The 16,425-nt window shown below is 50.6% G+C and overlaps 1 protein-coding gene and 1 pseudogene across 1 annotated transcript in view; both read right to left on the bottom strand.

The window, feature by feature from the left end:
- MYO18B (myosin XVIIIB) overlaps positions 1-16,425 on the bottom strand; it is a 227,650-nt gene that overhangs the window by 49,480 nt on the left and 161,745 nt on the right. Inside the window, exons 36-38 of the mRNA XM_007461210.1 lie at positions 15,826-15,909; positions 14,565-14,702; positions 12,028-12,213 (exon numbers count right to left, since the gene is read on the bottom strand). Of these exons, the coding sequence (XP_007461272.1) occupies positions 12,028-12,213; positions 14,565-14,702; positions 15,826-15,909 (408 nt within the window). The remainder of the gene's footprint in view (positions 1-12,027; positions 12,214-14,564; positions 14,703-15,825; positions 15,910-16,425) is intronic.
- Positions 4,782-11,672, bottom strand: LOC103069671 (transmembrane protein 258-like; annotated as a pseudogene).

Here is a 16,425-nt window from a genome sequence, read left to right as displayed (position 1 = left end):
TCAGCAGGACGCCGCATGTCTAAACCACTGCCAAACGTTAATAACAGCATAGACTGCATCACCTCCCACCAAAAGCGAACAGGAAGCCTGCGACGGCTGCCCAGCTGGGTGGATGTCAGTTGCGGACAGCTGCAAATTGCCTGAACAAGGACAGATGTAGCTCGTCTTTGCCTTTCTTCTTCCACGTGAAAACTTTACGGGGTGAAGATCAGACTGCTCTTAGGGAAATGAACGTGTTCATTCTAATTATGTGAGCAGGCAGGCGGCAGAGGTGACATGCAGCAGGATGGGCTCCAGGTCATTTACCTGGAATGCAGCCAAGGCAAGACTGGGCAAAGAACGGAATTCCAATGAAGCTGGTGCCTAGGACACTGAGCACAAAAGGAGGCATCTATGAACCCATGGGTCACGGGGGTGGGGGGTGGGGGGACAGCACGTGGGGGACAGAATTCCCAGAACTGTCCAACTGGAAATGAGTTAACCACTGCCTAGGCTTATACCTCTGCTCTAAAGCTCAGAGCTTGCCTGTTCTCGAGGGGGGCTCTTCTGTGCTCTCTGTTCTGGGTCTCACTCTCATGGTGATGCTGGTGGTGACGATGATGATAGTGATGAGAATGAGGATGGTGATGATGGTGAATGATGATGGCGATGGTGGTAGTGGTGAGGATGGAGGTGACAGTGACGATGACTGCTTGGTCTGAATGCTGGCCCTCCACTTCATTCATACTTTGAAATCCTAACCCCCAAGGGGATGGTATTAGTAGGTGGGGCCTCTGGAAGTGATCAGGTCATGAGGATAGTGCCCTCAATGAATGGGATTAGAAGGCAGAGACAGTCCTAGACCCTTCCACTGTGTGAGGACACAGCAAGAAGGCACCAGCTATGAACCAGGAAGAGAACCCTCGCCAAAATGCGACCATGCTGGTGCCCTGACCTTGGACTTCCCAACCTCCAGAACTGTGAGTGGTAAATTTCTGTTGTTTATAAGCCACCCAGTCTGTGGTGTTTTGTTATGGCAGCCTGAACAAATTAAGGCAGTGATAACGATGATGATGTGACAGTGAGTTTGCTTTATGCCCTGTGATAAGCATTTAAATGCATTATTTCATTAAATCTGCCTTGAAATGATGTGATGGAGTTGCGATGACTAGCCCTATTTTATAAGATAACAGACACAAAGAAGGTGAGCATCTTGACCAAAGGCACACAGTAGGGAAGTGACGGCACTGAGATTCGCACCCAGTCTCCTGACTCCTAGTACTCTGCCACTCTGTCAAGCTCCTACTTCGTTTGGCGTGCATTTTTTACGCCTCCTATGTGCCAAACAATGTTTGAGGGCAAAAGTAAGCAAATTTTTTTTTTTCTGATAAACTCCATTTGCTTAAGCCAGTTCGAGGTCTGTCACTTACAACCCCAAGAGCTGTAGTTCAGACCACTTCCCTCATCCATTTCTATTTCCACATGCTTGCAATTCCAAATCAGCCAATTCTCCCCCCAAAAACATTTTCTTTACCATTGCTTGGTCTATCCTCAACTTCTGAGGTCTCCATCTACTTTCTCATTGTTTTAAGTTCAGCCACAAAAGACAGAAAAAGAAAAGGGGCATCAGAAAGAGATGAATTGTTTTTCAAACCAAATTATAGTCTGGAAATGAATTTAAAACATTAAGAGTCTGATCTGGGGCTCCCTGGGACCACTATCGCCTGAAGATGTCCAACTGGGACAATGATTGTGCTTTCAGTTGTGAAGATTAACCTTCCCAAGCCTCTCTGACATGCAGTTAAGTGTGGCTTAATCTCATCTAAACAATTCCAATTGGATTTATTTTAATAATTTAATGTACACCTGCACCGCTCAATCAGTGTTTCCTCCCACTTTTTTTTTTTTTTTTAAGTAACTTTGGGAGGTTAAGTTACTCTAATTTGCACAAGTCTAAGGTGACGAAAGTTCAACTGATGAAGTCTCTGGGGACAAGCTTCGTATTTGCTCTTCTGTTTGCCACCTCCAGACTCCACTCGTTATTTGTAATTGGTATTAGCAACTTTCAATTCTGATTAATTACTGGAGCGTGTGTTTCCATCTGTGGCACTTTCACTTGTGGCAGAAACAAAGCCACAAGTCAGGGAGTAATAGGCCCAATTATTCCTAGGTAGGCTTTCGTTAATAGATTTTATTATCTAGATATCTCATCTCAGAGGCAGACGCAAAGAAACTCATTTCGTTAGATGATAACACCTCTTGAATTGAGACAAGCACATTCACCACCTGGGATCAGGAGAGCTTGGAAAAATTCCGTTTCAGAAATATGTGTGGGGCTGGCAACACCCGGTTCTAAGTCCCTTTTAGGACCAAGTGTCTTTTGTACGGAAACCTCTGTGGGGAGACAAGCAGAGGAGCCCACAGTGCCTGGAAGTGGGGGTGATACAAAGGCCCACGTTGTCCCCTGCCAGCTGAGAGCACAGGAGGCCGCGACTAGTGGGGAGGGAAGCAGTGTGTGAACAGGGAGTTTCGTTGGGCCATTTTGGGTCACACTGAGATAGCGGGGCAGTGATTAGGAGAGCTCTCTCCCTGTCCAGAGAGCTATAAGAGGTGTTATTTATACCTTGCTCGTGGCCCCAAACGCCCTCCACACGGAACTGCCTTTTTAAACACTTCAGTTCTCAGCCAAAATACCTCATCTGTACGCTCTGAAGTCCAGAGCCACTGGCGGGAGAAAAACACTGAGAGCTGTTTAAAATGAAACCTTTTGGTGGATATACCTCCGGGGTGGGGGCAGGCGGTGGGAGAGGTCTGTGTTCTGACCTAAAGTTTGAAAACATGGGTCTCTGGGCGGCCAAAACCCAAAACAAACCAAAAGCGAAAACAAACACGAAAACTAAACAGAATCCGTCTTTGGGTTTCCTGAAGCCCTTACCAGCTACGGCCAGATCCTCAGAAGACACGAGAAGGAGAACCAGAGGGGAAGACGGAGCAGCCAGCACGCCTGCAGGGACAGTTATGTGACAGGCGGAGCGAGAAGCATGGTGTGGATTACTCGCTTCAGTCTCTCTGAGGAGATCTGATCACACCCATTTCATACATGAGGTGAAAGAACGTCCTCCTCAAGAGGACAGAGTTCTCATAGTGAAGTAACCTGGCTTAAAAAAAGTCGGTCAGCGAGCGATGAGATGTGATGTGAGAGCCCTCGGACTCCACGCTTCTGCTGCTTCCACTCCGAACCAGGGTGGGGCGACCCCAGCCCAGGGAGACTCCAAGCCTGGGATGCGCTGGAACCAGCTCCCACAGACTGGCGAGAGCTGACTGCTGAGTTTTCAGGAATTTTGCGAGCCAGCTGTTACACAAATACGTATTATTAAAAATTGAATGTCAACTTACAATTAAATAAATCACATTAAAGACAGAGGTAACACATGCTCAAAACACACGGCTTCCTAATTTTACTAACATTCTGCCCGTGCTTTTGAAGTTGTTTTTGTCTATCATGTCTGCCCAGCGGAGACGCCACGTAACAGTACTGCTGGGCGTGGCTTCCCAACACCGCGCGCGCGCGCGCGCGCGCGCGCGCGCGTGTGTGTGTGTGTGTGTGTGTGTGTGTGTGTGCGCGCGCACGCGCGCATGCGGGTGTGAGGGTGGACTGTGGTGGAGAGGGGACCCTCTATGGAAAAGCTGAGTTGCAACACACACACACACACACACACACACACACACACACACACACACACACACACACACACACACACACACACACACACACACACACACACACACACACACACGGTTAGCTGGAAACCAGCCCCGGGGGAAGATTTACACCACAGAGACTGGAAAACACTACAGACCAACTGGGATTCCACCTACGCTGGAGAGCCGGTTGTTAACCCTCTGCCAGAACACCACCGCCCCAAGCTCTTCTCCTGGTGATCTAGCAGAGTCTTCCCAGATCCCAGTTCAAAGTGAACCCCTCCACTGCATCCATGGGAGGCTTTCTCCTCACAGGAAAATTCACCAACGCAGAAGGGAGACATCCCCTCATCTCTTTTAGGCCTCACATTGTTTTCACTTTTTCCCCCCCGAAAGTGGAAGATAGACCCGAGTAACACCAAATAAATAATTCATGGACCATATATAATTGATGCTAGGTTTAAAAGAAGTAGAGCCATGAGCGGTTGTCTATTAACTATTTATGGCTGCTCAGGCTGCTGACAAGCCAGGCTTGGTGCGGAGATCTCACCCATGCTCCCATGTTTTATTTAAACATTATTAAAAGCACACAGTCTGCAGCGAGGCCTTCCGTTCCACTTGGAATTAGACTCTGCTGCGAAGTCACCTCTGGGTCTCGAAAAGGTTAGGACTGGCTTTTGCTGGAACTGCTACTGTCTTTTTCCTTTGTGTGGAGGGTGTTCGGCTGCCTCTTCTGCCCACCCTTGAATTTTTCTCTTTTGATGTGATCCCCACTCCAGTTCTTCTGTGACCTGGGGCGCGTCACATCACCCCTCTGCCCTGAGTCTCAGTTTGACCATCTGTAAAAGGGGGAGTATCACAGGCGTTTACCTTAAGGGTTACTGTGAGGATGAGACTAGAGCAGTGATTATTAATAGGGTGACTTTGCTCCCCAGGGTACATCTGGCAAGGTCTGAAGGTTTTTTTTTTTTTTTTTGCTCACACATCTGCCTTTATTGTGAGCAGCCGATGGGACACTTCCGGCACAGTAAAAAAAAAAAAAAAATTAATTTACAAAAGCAGAGATTCAGTGAAGCCGCCTGGCTGGAAGCCTTGGGAGCTCATACGTAGATGCCGACCCAGAGCAGCAGGTAGAGGACTCCAAAGCCCATGAAGAGTGAGGCCACTAAAGCGATGAGGAGCTCTTTGTAGATATCCCGAGTGGACGTGGTGGAGGTGACCTCCTAAGTGAAGGACCAGGAGGTGAAGAACAGGCCAACAGCACCACGGTCAGATGCGGAGAGACAGCCAGGTTCACTGGGCTGCAGTATTTGCTCACGTCCTCAAGCTCCGTTCTGCCGGGCCCAGGGTAATCCAACGCTCCGCCACCAGGGGAGATATTTTTGTTTTGTTTTGTTTTGTTTTTTTTGGCGGTACGCGGGCCTCTCACTGTTGTGGCCTCTCCCGTTGCGGAGCACAGGCTCCGGATGCGCAGGCCCAGCGGCCACGGCTCACGGGCCCAGCCGCTCCGCGGCATGTGGGATCTTCCCGGACCAGGGCACGAACCCGTGTCCCCTGCATTGGCAGGCGGACTCTCAACCACTGCGCCACCAGGGAAGCCCTAGGGGAGATATTTTTGATCGTGATGACTTGGGTGGGGAGCTACTTGCATCCGGTGGGTAGAGGCCAGAGATGCTGCTAAATATCCAACACAGCACAGGACAGCCCCACATCAGACAATTATTCAGCCCAAAATGTCAATAATGCCAAGACTGAGAAACCCTAGATTACAGAATCAAAGGCAGTATTAATTTTTATGACTCACTTTTAAAAAAGGTACTTGAATGAGGAAATTCCATGTGTCTAAATGTTCTGAGGGAGAGAATGGCCTTGAGCTGGTGAGATCTTGGTCCAGATTCTAACTCAGCCACTTGACTGGGATTGTGACTTTGGAGAAGTTGCTTCAGTTCTCTGATCTCAGTTTCTTTATTGGTGAAACAGGGATAGTTACCTCAGACAGAGAGGCTTAAAAGAGAGATCTCATGTAAAGTCCTTAACCCAATGCCCAGCACGCAGTCAGCAGTAAAGCACTAGCTCTCATCAACACTGCCCCAGCCATCGTGCGCGTAGGACGGGATGCGGCCGCATAGCTGGCAGACTTGTGACGAAGTCTGAGTGGACCAAGAAAGAGTCATGGGAGGAGTGAAAAGAAAGGGGAAAGAAAACAAGGGAGCATCTATTAAGTGCCTACTGTGTGCTATCATCGGGCACTTTCACCTACACCATCTCATTTACTCCTCACCGCCTCCCAGTGAGATCGGTTGTATTTTGCTCCCAATTTACCGATGGGGAAACTGAGGTTCTGCAGTGTTAACTTAGCCGCCCGAGGTCTCATACTTCAAGTCCAATGCTCTTTCCACCAGCCTGCAGTGAGCTGAGGTGTCCTCCCCCAAATCATATCCACTTGGAACCTCAGAATGTGACCTTTTGGGAGATAGGGTCTTCGCAGATGTAGTTAATCAAGATGAGGTCATACCGGATTAGGGGAGCTTTAAATCCAAGGCCTGGTGTCCTTATGAGAAGAGAGGACACAGAGACAGGGCAGAGAAGAAGCCCCCGTGAAGACGGAGGCAGAGATTAAAGTTATGTGGCCGTAGCCAAGGAACGCCCGGAGCCCCCAGAAGCTGGCAGAGGGAGGAAGGAGCCTCCCTTAAGAGCCTTCTGAGGGAGTGGCCCCGCTGACACCCTGACTTCAGACTTCTGGCGCCCAGAACTGTGAGACGACACACCTCTATTGTTTTAAGACAACCAGCTTTCGGCAGCTGTTAGAGCAGAGCCCTCCCTCCCAAGAGAAGCCAGAACAACTGTGTGAGGAAATGAGAGAGAGAGAGAGACCACGTGTCCACACCCGGTCAAGTGAGAACTTGTCTAGCAAGAGAAGCAGCAGGAGAGAGCAGGTGGCAGTGGGGGGAGGGAAGGGTTTTGCAGCTGGCGGCCAGTGGGGGAGCTGCAAGGAGAAAGAAGGAAGAGAAGTAAGAAGGGTGGAGGTGAAGAGTCTGTGTTTACATCCCGATATGTGGGTTTATCTCGGCCTTTCTGGAGACCTGGACATGGCCCGCCACACGGCAGGCATGCCCTAGACGTTTGCTGAATGCAGGTCAGAGACGACGACGAGGTTGAGACGACCACGATCAGACGGCTGCTTGCGCAAGGCTGCTGGCCAACACCGCATCCTCCATGCAATGTCTCCCGCTTCTACCAAACCACTTCCTCCTTTGCTCGCACATCCCATCCTGTACCAGAAGTATTTAGAGACACATGCATCTCCTCCTCTGGAACTTGAGGTCTCCAGAGGCACAGTCCCTGGTCCATTCATGTCTGCATCTCCCATAACATCAGGCACAGGGACGGGTACATGGCAGGACGCAAAGAAAAATGTGTTGATCTGAAAAGTTCCAATTTTTAAGATAATTTTTGAGCTGTTCTCTCAAAAGGTAAAACTTCAAAACGCTGTGGAAACTATTCATTCAGCAATTTCTGAGAATCTACCTGTGCCTAACCCTGAACTGGAGACCAAGAGTCAAATAAAACCCACCCCCCTCTCTCAGGTGCTCCCTGTCTAGGAAGACAAGAACACAAGCAATGACAATAACCCGTATGAATGGGGTGAACACAAGGCGATGTGGGAACACAGAGGAGGTACGTAACTTAGTGACGGGTGGGGGTAACAGTGAGGGCTTCCTGGAGGTGAGCTCTGACCTGTTACGGGCTGAGCAGGCGGGCAGAGGGATGCAGGAGAACAAAGGTGATGAGCCCAGAAATGACCTGGCGCTGGGGCCTAACGCCTTTGTGCTTGAGTAGATCATGCGAGGTGACGAGAGGCAGACAACCAAAGGCAGAGGGGTCTACAGAGACTAGATTTCTATGAAGCAGCTTTGCTCTGGAGGCAGTGGAGAGCCATGGAAGATTTCTCAGCGGAAGAGCAACACAGTAAGATGTGTCCCTTCTAGAATGACCTTTGGCAGGAAGGAGCCAGAGTGGAGGAACAGTGGGGAGCCAAGATACACGGTAACTGTACAGGCCCAGACCAGAGGGGCTGCAGATTAAAACAGAGACAGAGGACACCGGGCTGGGACTGGAAAGGATGGATTTGAAAAATACCTCAGTAGGATAAAATCAGCAGGTGTGGCCATTAATCTGTATGACTCAGAGACAGATGGGCCACCGTGATTTCTAGCTTGGGTCACTGGGTGCTGAGCTAAGAGTGAGCAGAGGCGCCATCTAAGGTTTTCAGGGGAAAGTTAAGACTATAGAGAGTCAGGCCAAGGTGCTGAAGGGTAACCCGACAGGTGTAGCCTCCAAAGCCAGTGCATCTGGCTGAAAGCCGGCAGAGGGCAGGCCTTCCTGTCACCCTCAACTCTAACTCTTCCAACTGTCCTTGACCGCCCTTGGTCACCCTGACCTGGGGCTGAGGTGGTTTCCCCTGAGCTCCGTATCTACTGAAAAACAACAGGATATAAACCCACGGATAAGCTGTCTTGCCGCCCCAGCGGAAAAGGACTTGAATGACTTAGAGCCAGACTATTCTTTTCTCCATAATGGTTCCTGGAGTCGCCAGGAACAGTGCATTTACGAAAATTAATGGCAAAACCTCATTTTTCTGTTTTCTGGGAAGAGAAGTTCCATCGGCGGGGTAACTGATCCTGATCTGGACGTGCCGGTTTGCCAGCCTGGGGTGTAAATCGTTCACACGGAACAACCTGCGGCCCTTTAAACCAACACCAACAGTGACAAATGGGACAGGGTGGGACAGGCGGAAAGGAACACCGAGGGGAGATCCATCAATATCCTTCCTGCTTCTCACCAGGGCCCAGAGTGTGGGATCCTTTCTGGGGTCTCCACAGAAGAGCCAGTTTTCAGCAGGGTTGGGTTGGGAGGGCAGCGTGGTGTCCCAGTGAAAGCTTTAGCACTGGACACGCAGGGAAGCCGATCCCAGCTCCGCCACTCCTGACTCTGCAGCCCTGGGCCAGGCACCCCTTGTGTCCATACCTGCTGGGGTGACGTAAGCGTGAAAGAAGATGACATCTGCAAAGAGCCTAAGCCCAGAGCGACTCAATCAATGTCTGTCCAAGGAATGAATGAAGGAAGGAAGGTATGCTTGGCCCAGGGAGTTCGGAAATTCACTATCCCTCCCAGAGAGATGTGAACTTTAAAAACAGAAGATGAAATGGGCAACGGTTTACTCAGAGGAGTGATTTGTGGTGATGACCGGGAGCATGATGCCAACTGGTCTTCTAGGAACCCTCCAAATCCCAGCACACAGACCCTTTGTTTTGCCTGTGAAATCTCTGAGCTACCACTGCAGAGAAACGTATAAAATACACAAGCAATGGCCTTGGCAATATCTCTCCCTTCAGCACGCGCTCCTCAAGGGTGAGGGTGTGTCTTGTTCCCTGTTGGGCCCCAACATCCAGCACTGGGTTTGGCCCAGAGTAAAACCTAGGGATACATACCAATCGCATGGACAGAAGAACCAGAACCCTGACTGACTGCCTTGCAGGTGAAGTTTATCAAGAACACATGGCACAGAGCAGCGCCTCCCTTACCTTACAGGGGTAGGGCGGAGGAAGGGAAATTGGTGGCACAGACATGAACCTGAGAGGTGAGAGATGTCACCTCCTGGGATGCCTGGAAAAGTGCGAGGATGCCACACGACGGGAGGGGCCTCACCAACAGCGTTCCTCTGAAAATGACAGTGTTCACTGAACTCTCCCACTGAGCAGCATTCTGTCCACACTGTGAGTGTGTAAAAATCAGGGACGTTATGATTCCGCGCCCCTCCCCTCCAATGCCCGTCCCCGTGCCAGGCCCAGAATTGGTGTGGAATGAATAAATGGATAAACGAGAAAGTAAGAAAGTATGATATCCTCTCCTGCCCCAGAGGAAATACCCCAGAGCTCAAAGGCAAGGGGCCTACTTGAGGGCAGGTAGGTTGGTGAGCTCGGGACATCCCCTACCAGGACAGGTCTGCCAGCCTAACACTGTCCCTGTGAGCCCTGCCCACCCACGGAATCACTGCAGAAACAAGCGGCTGTGGAGGAACACGCCCTCCCTCCGTAGCGGGTCGAAGGGTGGCCCCCAAAATGTTACGTCCTCCCAGAACCTGTCAATAGGGCCTTATTCAGAAAAAGGGTGTTTACGAATGTAATTAAAGGAAGGGCCCTGAGATGAAATCAAATTGGGTTTAGAGTGGGCCCTAAATCCAATTACAGGTGGCCTTAGAAGAAAAGGCAGATGGGTATCTGAGACATACACGCACAGGATGAGGAACCATGTGAAGACAGTGGCAGAGACTGGAGTGACCTGGCCATAAGCCAAGGAATACCTGGAACCACCAGAATTTGGAATAGCACAGAAGAATTCTAGCCTGGACCCATCAGAGGGAGCACAGACCTGCCAATACTTTGATTTCTGACTTTTGGCCTTCGAAACTGTGAGAGAATACATTTCTCTCGTTTTAAACCACCCACTTTGTTTTAAACCACCCACTCTGGGGTAAATTTCTAAGGCAGCCCTGGAAAACTGATACAGCGCCCAACCCCAAACACACCAAAATAAAAAGAATAGTTCAGCCTCGGTAAGCTTACCCAGAATCTTACAATGAGAAAACAGAGAAAGATGCAAGTCTAATTTTAGCACACACATAAGCTTTGTGCTTTGCAGTTGTGACCCATATATGGGGGTTGCATTATAACCTTTTCCAGATTTTAGGGCCTTTAAAGATCTGAACATGTCCCTGGGAATGGGGGCAGGAGAGGAAAGTGAGAAGAGAAGGGAGGGGAGGGGAGGGGAGGGAGGAAGAGAGCAGAGGGGAGAGGAGGAAAGCCACTACCTGATGGGACGGGAAGGCCTGGCGTCCGGCCAGCTGAAGAAGACATGGGAGGAGGAGGGCTGGGGATGTTCTCTTGCTGCAGCCAGAGATGGCAGGAGGGGACACAGCTGCAGAGGAGCAGGGCTGGTTAATGAGGAAGTCAGCCCGGCAGCTGGAAGAAAGAGCCTTTCCCTCTCCCAGGGCCAAGGCGGGTGCAGGCGCTGCCAGTCACGGGGCTTGGACCTGTCTGGGAACCTGGGTCTCCGTGCGGAGCCTCACCTCATCCCGACACGACAGCCGGGCTGCTGGCTTGTCAGGGGCAGAGCTATGGGGATGACACTGGCCGCGGGAGGCAGTGGCCCGGGAAACATACTTGCTGCAGGAGGACAAGGTGGTGAGACCTGTCACAAAACCAGAGTGGACAGGGCAGGGAGGAGATGACAACGGTGATTTAAAGCCCTCTGGGCCGAACGGCAGCACGTTCTGGGTTGTCTCAGAGAAGGCTCTACGGTGGAGGGCAAAGGGGGTGCCAGATGCCTCCCAGGCTGCAGAAGCGGAAACCTAGAGGCTCGGGGATATCTGGGCTCGCGGGGAAAAGGAGGAGTGGGCACTCTCAGACGCTCTGTGATCCCTGCAGGAAACTGTTCTCAGAAAAATACAATGAACAATGGAGAAACCTTCCCATTGGGAAGGAAACAAATTTTAAAATGCACCTTGGGCCACACCAGGGGATAGGCATGGCTTAGTGAATAAAAGTAGAGACTACAGAGTTGGACAGACCTGGGTTCCAAGTCTTACTTGCATGTGGCCTCAGGCAGGTGAATGTACCACTCTGGGCCTCAATCTGGCACGTGTGTCCCCGTGCCTCAGTTTTCCCATCTACTTCACAGTACTGACAGGAAGATTTAAACAAGAAAGGTTTAACCCAGAACCTGGCACACAGCCAGTGCTTAATAAATGGTGGGTTTAGCATGATCGTTTTTATCTTTGTGGTTGCTGTTAACAGCCCAGAAAGACCTCTGACATTTACAAGGTATGACCTTGACTGTCTGTCTCAGCTCTGTCAAGCCTCAGTTTCCTCATCTGTAAAATGGGATAATAATACTGACTTCACAGGATTATTACGACGCTTACACGGCATTATGAGTGTTAAGACTCCACGCAAGGGAGACATTTAATAAACGTTGGTTCTCTCCTCTTTGCACGAGGCCGCCCTGCCTCTGGAGGAGAATGTGTGAGGCAGGAAGAGAAAGTCCGGAGTCTGAGGCACAAAGGTGGCTGGAAGTCATCCTGCAGGAGTGAATGCGACTGGCTCACTTTGGACCTGTCCCCGGTGTTTGCAGCCCACGGCAGTGTCAGCTCACAGCCCATCCCCTTCCGGTTTCTTCCCTGCTTCCCGTCTACCCCCAAAGGCCCCAGGGACCAGGCCCTGAGGCTCCCATTCAGAAGGAAGGAGGGCTCCCCTCCTGAATCCTCCATCACAGGACCACACTCACCAGCTCCACACACCGCCGGCTGGCTTCGGCCTCCCGCTGCACCAGCTCCTCCATGTCCACCTTCAGCTCCTCCAGGCGCCGCTGGTAATACTGGCTGCTCTCCCTCTGCTGGGACTCGGCCATGGCTGCCTGTGAGAGCTCCTCACCCATCTTCATCAGGCTGTCCCGAAGCCGGACCACGAGGACCTGAAGCCCGGGCAGAGAGCACACGCCCACCCTGGAGTTAGAAGCCTGGGGCCCGACACAGGAGGCTCCAGAAAGAAATCTTTTGCTGAGTCTCTGTGCGTTTTTATAAAGTAATCAGGGTAATAATCCTGATTTCTGGTACAAAAATGAAGGAAACATAGAAAATGATAGCTGCTACTCTGAAATGCAGCGTAGCTTAGTGACAGATGCTGAATTCACGTTCTGGGTTCAAATCCTACCTCTACCTCTTCCTGGCTGTGTGACCTTGGGCGGGTTATTAACCTCTCTGAGAGACAGGATGATGTCCGGGATGCTGTCAGGGTTGAACATGTTAAGTTACACGGAAGGCTTAGCTTGGTGCCTGGCACAAAGGATGGGCTGGGTTAAGGGCTGGGAATTAAGATTTATAGCGAGCTTCATTCAGCTCAAGGTTTGGGTGGTGGAGCGGCACGGTGGAAAGGACACTATGCCGGCGGGTCCAAATCCCTTCCCCAACGTGGATTCTGGTTTCCCGATTTGTAAAATGAGGAAGTTTGAGCAAATAATCTCCCGTAAGCCTGAGCTCTAATATTTCATAGCATTTTTCTTTGTGTGTGTGTGGGGGGTGGAAATCCACAAGGACACAATGAAACTATCAATAGAGAGAAAAGAGCCCTAAGCGTCTCCAGTGCTACAGAAAACTAACCCAAGGGCTGTTCTGCAGAATTCATTAGTTGGCCAACAAGTCTGGAACCAATCGATTGTGATGGGTAAATACTCGAGTGATGACATAAAATGCAGCCCACATGAATATTTTAGGTCCCTGCTAAGGACTCTGAGCCCCTTTCCAGATCAGAGACTGAATAATGGCCTAAAAGAAAAGCTTTATGATTTGTTTCCTCTTTCCCCTTTCAACTGGAGTTTAGCAACGGTTTCAAAGGGCAACAGGAGGGTCATAAGAAGAGTAGTCCTCCAATTGTGTCCCCAAGGTACCCCGTCTCAAGGACCTGGGATTCTACTAAATTCCAATAATGATGGCAGAGGGAAAAGCGAATCTGGAGATAGAATCTGCCATTTAAAGTTACTCTACAATTGTTTTCTTCTCTGCTATCACTTGACCATGCTAGAATCAAGCAAAAAATGATATGTGATATAGCTCAAATTATGTATTTAGTCATTTAAAATATAGTAGGTCAAAGTTTCATGGTGATCGGCAGAGACAATTATGCCTTGAGGGATCCCTTGAGCAATTCCGAGAAGCACTGAGGGCCAACGCAAAGAATTTTTCTCTGGTCTTCATCCAGAGCAGCCTTCTTAGAGACCAAAAGCCCAACAGGGGATTGGGAGTAAATGTTTCGGAGTGAGAAGAGCAGCCTCCCATCGCTCAGACATACCGTCATACTTTGGGTAAGCCCCCTGGCTGCAGGGAGATTAGAACCTGAGACCAGGATGGAGCGAAGGTCAAGAGTCAATCTCCTTCCCTCACTGACACTACCTGGCTTTATCTTGAATAACTCGCTTGACCTCTCTGGGGCCATCTTCTCATTCTATGCTGCATGCCCCATGGGGCTGTGATGAACATCACGTGGAACAGCTGATGTGGAAGGTTTTGGCAATGGTGATCTCCTCGGTAAATGTCCCATGCCACTGGTGTACAGAGCTAAATGCGAATACAGTCACTGAACTCCACCCCAGCCCATCCAAGTCTTACCTGTCCTTCAAGGTCCAGCAGCAAAGCCACCTCCTCCTGTAAGCCTCCCTGATTCCCCAGGCTGAAAGGACCTCCATCCTCCAAACCTCACAGCCCTCTTCTCCTTAGTATGGGTATTTATGTACATATCTTACCCACATCTCCTACAAAGCTCTATGCTTCTGGAAAGCAGAATCTATTTAATACATCCGTCTTCCACACACCCAACACAAAGCCTAACACACACTAGGGACAAAATAAATTTCTGCTCAAAACAAGTGTCGGGTGCATACGTGGATGAGTGAGTGGATGGAGATGGGCAGAACTGGATCAATGGATAAAAACATGGACTGACAGAGGGGTCAAGGTCTGAAGGAAAAAAAAGAGAACAGAGGAAGAGAAGAAAAAATAGAGAAAGGAAGAACAGATGGAAAAGGGGGATGATGGATGGACCGATGATGGTGGATGGAGATGGAGACAGAGGAGGTGACCAGGCTGAGTGAATGGGGAGCCTGTGGGACAGTGCGATTGAAGACAGGAAGGAGGGATGGAGGAAGGGAACTCAGGAGATGGATGAGTGATACAGATCCAGACAAAGGCATATGAGTGGGCAGATGGATGGAGTTTACGTGAAAGCCCTCATAGCTCTAGGCCTGAGCAATATTTACACGCCAACAAGTACCTCAAATCTCTTGATCTGCACTTTCTGGAACACCGTCTTGTTCTCCAGGTCACAGATGACCGCCTCCTGCCTGCTGACGATGGCTCGGTCCACGGTGGACTGCTCCAGGTACTCAATGTGCATCCGGGCCACCTGCAGCTGCGGACACACCCAAGAAGACCACTGACCACCTGGCAGCCCCGAGTCCCAGAATCGGGGGTCCCAGCAAGACCCAGCCCCAGGCCCATCCACGCTGCTCCTTCCCCGCTCAGGTGCACAAGCACGAACTGCTGGATCCCAGCTGAGGACCCCACACGGGACGCTGCCCCTTCCTGTGCGTTCAGCTTCCAAACAGGCCTTCCAGTCAGTGCCTCTCTTACCTCTTCCTCCTGCCCTGATGAAGCACCAAGCCGGTCAGTGGACAGCGAGCTTTAGCATCAAGAACACAACCAAGAGCAGGTGTGGGAGCCAAGCACATATTTCAGGGCTCCAAACCTGGCTCCCCACTTTCTAGCTGGGTGTGTCGGGCAAGTCAGTGTCTTCCCTTGAGGCTTGTTTCTTCATTTTTGTGTGTGAAGGAGATCAGTGCCTGGTACACAGCAAGCACCCAGCAAGTGGCCACTCCTGCTGTTATTTTTGTTCCGCTTGCTGTCACTCTGTGCCCAAAGATACTGCGGGAGACTGTCACTCTGACAGCCACTCTAAGTGGGCACAGGCAATGGTTCTAGAAGAGCTTTGAGAATTTCATGGATGATAGCAACCCACTAGGTAATGAGGGAAATTTAGGGGTGTTTGGAGGAACCATGACTTCAAAGGAAGATGTCACAAAGGATGGTGATCCTGTCTTGCACAGACCAGACCCTTCTCCTTGGAGCCATTTCCCAGGGGTAGACATCCTGCATGGAATCCCTGATGAGCCTCGCTGCATGGGGCATCTATGGATCCTGAACAAGCATGGGCAGGAGTGTGTGTGTGTGTGTGTGTGTGTGTGTGTGTGTGTGTGTGTGTGTGTGTGAGAGAGGGAGAGAGGGAGAGAGAGAGAGAGAGAGAGAGAGAGAGAGAGAGAAGTGTGTGTGTGTGTGTGTGTGTGTGTGTGTGTGTGTGTGTGTGTGTGTCCTCTCTCCCCCCCCTCCTGTCTCCCCCCTCCTCCTCTCTCTCTCCCCCTCTCCCCACCCCCTTGGGATTGTCCTCAATCCATCTGTCATGCAACTGACGTTGAGTGAATGAATGAATGACAGTTCCCAGGATCCTCCCCCACAACAGGGCGACTCTGAGCACATACCTGTTCTTGAAGCTTCTGCTTCTCCTTCTTGGCTTCCTCTAGCTGCAGCTGCAGCTCCTGGATCTGTCCAATGTCGGCAGCAGACTGGTAAGACGAAAAATGTCACATTGAGACCACAGGCTTTGCTGGAAGTCCCTTCTCCCCCATGCCCACAGATGTCTACGTGTCACAGAGCATGACAACAGCTGATTCTAAAGGGCACCTCACATTCTCCCCAGTATCCCTCATCTTGGTGTGCACCCAGTCACTCCCACTACACAGGCCCATAGCTTCGGTCAACTGTCCAGCGCTTTATTATACACCTTTGAGAGCCCAAACAGAATGAGCTGGCTGCGGCACCAGGACCAGAATTCTGAGGGAAGAGAACTATTCTAGGTCAGGTAACTGGGATTCTAGACCTGGATACCAGCCTTGGCAAGTCACAGAACCACTCTGCACCTCAGTATCCCCATCTGTAAACTGGGCTGATAGTCTCTGCTGAGACCCTCTACATAGGGTTTGTCCAGAGAGTAAAATGAGGCAATGGAGAGTAAAGGCCCTTTAAAAAAGAGTTGAACCAGGGGCTTCCCTGGTGGCGCAGTGGTTGGGAGTCCGCCTGCC

This window comes from Lipotes vexillifer, unplaced genomic scaffold (assembly GCF_000442215.2).
Source record: "Lipotes vexillifer unplaced genomic scaffold, Lipotes_vexillifer_v1.1 scaffold691, whole genome shotgun sequence".
NCBI lineage: Eukaryota > Metazoa > Chordata > Mammalia > Artiodactyla > Lipotidae > Lipotes > Lipotes vexillifer.
Note: the sequence above shows the minus strand (reverse complement) of the source record. Positions and strands in the feature narration are given on the sequence as shown.